At 41.0% G+C, this 5,973-nt stretch overlaps 1 protein-coding gene across 1 annotated transcript in view; it reads left to right on the top strand.

Moving 5' to 3' along the window:
* The first annotated feature begins 1,059 nt into the window (after positions 1-1,059).
* The window catches only part of LOC107570340 (cyclin-dependent kinase 11B-like), a 17,145-nt gene continuing 12,231 nt past the window's right edge, over positions 1,060-5,973 (top strand). Inside the window, exon 1 of the mRNA XM_016256564.1 lies at positions 1,060-1,207. Coding sequence (XP_016112050.1) covers positions 1,170-1,207 — 38 coding nt within the window. The 5' untranslated portion in view covers positions 1,060-1,169. The remainder of the gene's footprint in view (positions 1,208-5,973) is intronic.

Genomic DNA, 5,973 nt, shown 5'->3' with positions numbered 1-5,973 from the left:
AGAAAAAAAAGATTTGACAAATTTACTTTCACTCCCTCGGTTACGGGGCGAACGAGACGAGCGGATCCATCTGCAGGCTTTTAGTCAGACGTGGTCAGAACAGGCATGGGTCAAACAATGGCAAACAGGTATATTGAGGGCAAGACACAAGAGTAGTCCAGTAAACGGGCGTGGTCGATCTCCGGCGAACGTAATCCTGAGGGCAAGGCCAACGGGGAATCCACAAGACGAGCTAGGGTCCAGGCGAGGTGCAAACACAGTCCGAAACAGCAAGGCAAAGGGTAAATCCAGAACAGGCTATAAACTTCAGGACAGGCAGAGATCAGACAAAACGAGATAACAGGCAAGGATCGAGACACGGGTAAACAGACTAAGAACAAGGCTATACTAGATTCAGAAACCTGGAATGGCTCCGTAAAGTAGCTATCGCCAGATGAGAGATAAACGCTAAACAGTACTCGGTGTTGAAGGGTGGTATGATACTGATTTATATAGTGTGTGTAATTGGTAGCAGCTGTGTGTGATTGGTTTCAGGTGAGCTTGTGATTAGTGCACTGGAGTATGGGAAATGTAGTCCAGGGTGATGTGTAACAGTCTGTGTGGTGTGAGAGTCAATATCACGGGACCTCGGGTGGCAAGTGGACGGAAGTTCATGGACCGGACTCGTGACACCCTCAGCAGGTTTTAGTCATTTAATACCATGGTAAGATAGCACAGAGTGTAGTAAATGTACATTTTTAAAACAGTAAGATGTATTTAAAAAACTTAATTATTGTGGAAATGAGTCATACAAGTAAAAAGGTTTGATGACTGATGCTGAAGTCAGCACTCACACATGCCACACTGTAAACAGACCTTCTTTTGTGTTTACGGACACGACAAACATACAAGAGCCAGTCACATAGACGAGAGTTTGCTGCCAAAACTGACTCGACAGCGTACAAATGTGTACTCGGTCAATAATAGAATTTTGTTGTTTCTTCTTCTTCTTTCTCTTAATAAACCTTTCATAGTGCAAGTTTAATACTTTTATTTTTGGTCGCGGGAAGAAAAGTGTGTGTGTGTGTGTGTGTGTGTGTGTGTTTCATGAATGAGCTCCGGTTTGGCTGGGATTATCGTCTCTTATCTGCACATCTCAGCTCGCGGGAACCTCGGCGCGCGGTGCACACATGGCGCATTCTGGAGAAACTGCGGAGCTGCGCGACGGGTGAGTGGCGATGCACCGACTGCTGCACGAGCGCTTCACACACACACACACACACACACACACACACACACACACACAGACGGGGCTCAGTGTGTTTCATGAATGAGCTCCGGTTTGGCTGGGATTATCGTCTCTTATCTGCACATCTCAGCTCGCGGGAACCTCGGCGCGCGGTGCACACATGGCGCATTCTGGAGAAACTGCGGAGCTGCGCGACGGGTGAGTGGCGATGCACCGACTGCTGCACGAGCGCTTCACACACACACACACAGACGGGGCTCAGCGGTTAGTCACGTTTAAGAAGGTTATTTCTCCGATAAACACTCTGAAGACCGATGCACTGCACTGCAGGGGCGCCTAGATCCGTTTCAGCGTCTCTACTAGCTGCACTGCTTCCTCTTGGTTCATTTATTTGCATTTATTCATTTTGCGGGATGTAGCAGTAGTTCTATGGAAAAGGCTCATGAATATTAATACCCCGAGAGGGACTGTTTTCTTAATCCTGCTCCCGCTGAATTTTTGACCATTATCACCCGCTCCTGTGATTTTTGTGTCCAGTGCTCCCGCAAACATTGTAATATTGCATAAAATGTTCAATGTGCGGGGTATTTAAATCTCTTTTGAATGAGCGCTCGCTGTTCACATTCGATTTCGCGATCACTGTGTACAGGAAGATCAGATATTTGTCAGTGAGCTCAGGATCTGTTGAGCAGCAAATCCTCCAGCATGATCTTTTCCTCTCCTCTCCACCCGTGATCAGTCAAATCTGACTCCTGCAGCTCGTGTTGGATGCAGGGTTGTCAAGTCCACTTTTTTTCCCCCTTAGAATTGGGATGCTTTTAAACAGTTGCCATGGCTTGATTTCCCCCTGTGGGTTAAATGTTTGAAATGTTGCATAAATTACATTTGACTGAAATGCTTGTATTGAAAAGTTTACATTCTACCTATGATAAAACTGTGCTAGATTTGTTTTGTAAATAGGACCACTAATAGGAAGCTTTTTAGCTGTGTTTATGATCAATATGCACAACAGTGACTGTAAAATATGTATTTTTTTAGGTATGGAAATGACATATTTTTGATATTTTGATATAGCGTTGATATTTGGGATATGGTCATTGCGCTAGTTTGGGCGCTACTTTAACCACCAACCACACCCCACCCCAGCCCCCCCACCCTGCACCCACTGTCCTCTTTTTGGAAAACTAATATATCTAATTACCAGTGGAAAACCAGTAAGAAAACATGCTGAGCGCAGTGGATGCAGCATCTGTGTTGATTTGTTAAAATTAATGAAAATATAATTTTTCATTTACAATAAAACAAATTTGCATGGTGCAATAGTGTACAATCATGACAAAATAATGATTCAATTTACAACACCTTCATAAATCAAATATAAACATAAAAAGCCAAAACGCAGCCAATGCACATTTTTATTCATCATTTTGTAGACGTAGAGTTGTGTTGAATTGATACAGAAGAGGTACACCGTGATCTTGCTCTGACCAAAGTTATTTGAACACACTGGATGTTGTAATTATTACAGCTTACAAACTCATAAATACAAACTTCCCAGGAGGACTTGAATGCACCATTAGTCAACCTGTTTCTTATTGATTCATGCACAGCTCTTCAACAGATCACCTGACAGATATTCAACAAATAAATAGACTTATAAGTACATCATTCCCTTTATTGCACAACACTATCAAGGGTCTCATGAGAAAGACTGCACTTCCCGTATGCAGAATGATGATGCACTCGATCCTCGCTCCACATGCAGCTTATATCTGAGAGATGAGGAAGATTGTGGGTGAAACATCTACTTTGTGGCTTACAACTCCTCATAAGTAAACCTGTGGATGATAACAGGAACACGGCTCACAGCGGGACATCTAAAATCCCACAGTCCTGAAATACACTGTCGACTGCAGCAGAGCATTCAGCATTTCACAGCTTTACCTGCTGAGGGTTAGTTACGGAAACACAGCGGTCATGTTTGGGGTTTCCTCATGCGGTCAGATTTCACTGAGACCCTCCTCTCTTATTTTGCGTGTGCCGCACACAAATACAGTTGCATGGATGAGGATGTTCTGTGGGTAGTGAGTGAACAGAAGAAGCAGGTGAATGAAGGGGATCGGGATGACAACTCTCAGCTCACCTGCCCATCCAGTCTTAATGACTTGAATGGATTTGGATTGCTGTTCTAGCAGAAGGGGCTCGGCTTGGGTGCCAAACGAACCCCCTCGGTTTCAGTAGGTATTGGATAGAGTGAGGATGCTTAGAATAGAGGTAGAGTTGACTAATCAGTATTTGGATGAGTAGTCGAGCATCCTGAGGCGTGTTTCCCAAAACCATCGTTAGCCAACTATGTTCTATGTACAACAGAGTTCAACGATTCAGTGTTTCCTCAAACCACAGTTCAAACAAACATTCGCAAACTTCATCGCAACCAGTGTTGGGGAAAGTTACTTTTAAAAGTAATGCATTACAATATTGTGTTACTCTGTAATTGTGTTACTTAGTTACTTTTTCTGGAAAGTAATGTGTTGTGCTACTTTTTCTCATCTAGGCTGGGCTCATTTTTCTCTCTTCAGCAATAAACATTTTTTTGGGACCGATACCGATTTTAACAAACACTTATTGGCCGATACTGATACTTGATATTTGTCACTTCCTCTCTTATTTGAAATTTCGGCATCAAAATAGATAGTATTTTGATCATGTTTTAAATCAGCAAAGTTCAAAAACACCTGCATTAAATTATACTAGCAGTTTTATTGCTGCATCATCAAATAATTTCTAATGAACATGGATTGGATCCATTTAACATTCAGCAGGCCTACATAAATACAACAGAACAAAGATGCATATTAAATAAACAGTGCTTTTTAGGAAGGTTTAACAGTACAGGAAATAAAATAAACAAATGTAAAATAACACTTCACTGTATAAATCAAATAAATACATATAGTCCTTCTTTATTGTAACAGACTTTATTATGATTAATCTTCAAATTTGTTTTTTGTATACATTTTAATATTTTTTTGTAAGTTAAAATATGTATGAGATTACCAAGGCGGGGGCGTTATATGGGTAATGAAAGCACGCAGTTCTTCAGATTTAAAGTTTGTCAGTTTATTAAGCACCCCCCGAAAAGGCCTGAGATCTGGATATATTTGTTTACTGTTAGTTGTAATAAGTGTTTATAAGTGTAATTCGCTGTATGTTGATGATAATGCAACTGAGAGAGAGGGAGTTTAATGTGCACTTCTCGTGCTGTGTTTTGTTTAGCTCTTGTGGTGATTTTTTGGAGTGAAAAAGGACGCAATAAACTTAATAAAACATCAGTAAAGTTTTGGTCATCATTCAGATGAGGTCCGCTACACTTGAGTTATTTAGTCAAGAATAGTGTGCGATCTTTTGTTATTTGATTAGCATTAAAGTGCAGACAGCAGCGCTAGGATTATGCTACAGACATTATACAGCTCAGTGCCTTCACGCAGTTAATTAATAAACCATCGGTTTGTTATATCGGCCTTTTTCCTTATATAGCCGATATGCCGATGGTTGTAAATTGAGGAAAAATCGGCCGATAAATATCGGCGGCCGATACATCGGTGCATCCCTAATCTAAAGTAATTTTTGCTTATTAGTACGGTTGAGTCGGATCATCAAAAGTCAGCAGCACAGACACTGGTTAATAAAATGCGATTAAATGCATAAAGTATATCTGTGTTATTTACCAAATTTAATTGTTGTAGGTTTGCTTCATATTCTGAGTTTGCATTTCACTGTTTTTATTCATTTCGAGGAATACTGAATCTGTTTTTGTGCGAGTGAGATGAGTAAATGCATGTTGACATTTAGTCTCGAACTACAGTAAGATCCTGTTCACACAGCGCTTCTGAACTGAACTCACTCCTGATTCTCTCAACATGAGCACTGGAGAGCTGTCAGTCAGTACACGAGGAAACTAAGTTCTGGTGTTACTGATCTGAAAAACTAACTCAGATATTTTCTTGTAAATTAAAAAGTAATGCATTACTTTACTAGTTACTTGAAAAAGTAATCTGATTACTTGTAGTGTGTTACCAACAACACTGATCGCAAGTCAGACACAGGAATTTATCAAGTTGAACACTGTGTGCTTTTCTAACACACGTTGCTGATTTTCTGATGCTCTTTGAGAAGAAGCTTCTCTGCTGTAGTGTGCCGTGTTTTGTGTGGTTTGTTCCTCTAGCCTGAGGTCAGAGTGTTTTCAGCTCTGACATGCAAACAGATGAAAACCCGCCTCAGTGCTGATGACACACTTCTCATGAAGCTGCAAATGACATTTGACTGTGAAACTGAATGTGCGCTAGGTAGGGGAGTAATGATATTCAAATCGAACCGAAACACCACGATACACCACCCACCATACGTATAAACTAACACAAAAGATATGTCAACATGCCCGTCTTTGTGAGTACCCTTGCTAACCTTGTTGGTCATGTCTAAAGTGAACGTCAACAGTCGAGGAAGACGACACGTGTGTCAGTATCTGTGAGGAACCGCAGTCTATTTCTGCTGTCTGTGTTTTTAATGTTAAGCAACAGAAGACGAGGAAATCACTCGCTGCTCTTGACTGAATAGCTTTTGCAACTTCAACAAGGATTGGTCTTTAATTAATACACTGAAATATGCACTGTTATTTTACACTTGTTTACTTTTCAATTTCTGGGCCTGAAAATGACTGTCAGACACCTGTTTATCTTATTTGT

The sequence above is a fragment of the Sinocyclocheilus grahami genome, unplaced genomic scaffold (assembly GCF_001515645.1).
Source record: "Sinocyclocheilus grahami isolate Dianchi unplaced genomic scaffold, SAMN03320097.WGS_v1.1 scaffold1444.1, whole genome shotgun sequence".
NCBI lineage: Eukaryota > Metazoa > Chordata > Actinopteri > Cypriniformes > Cyprinidae > Sinocyclocheilus > Sinocyclocheilus grahami.
Note: the sequence above shows the minus strand (reverse complement) of the source record. Positions and strands in the feature narration are given on the sequence as shown.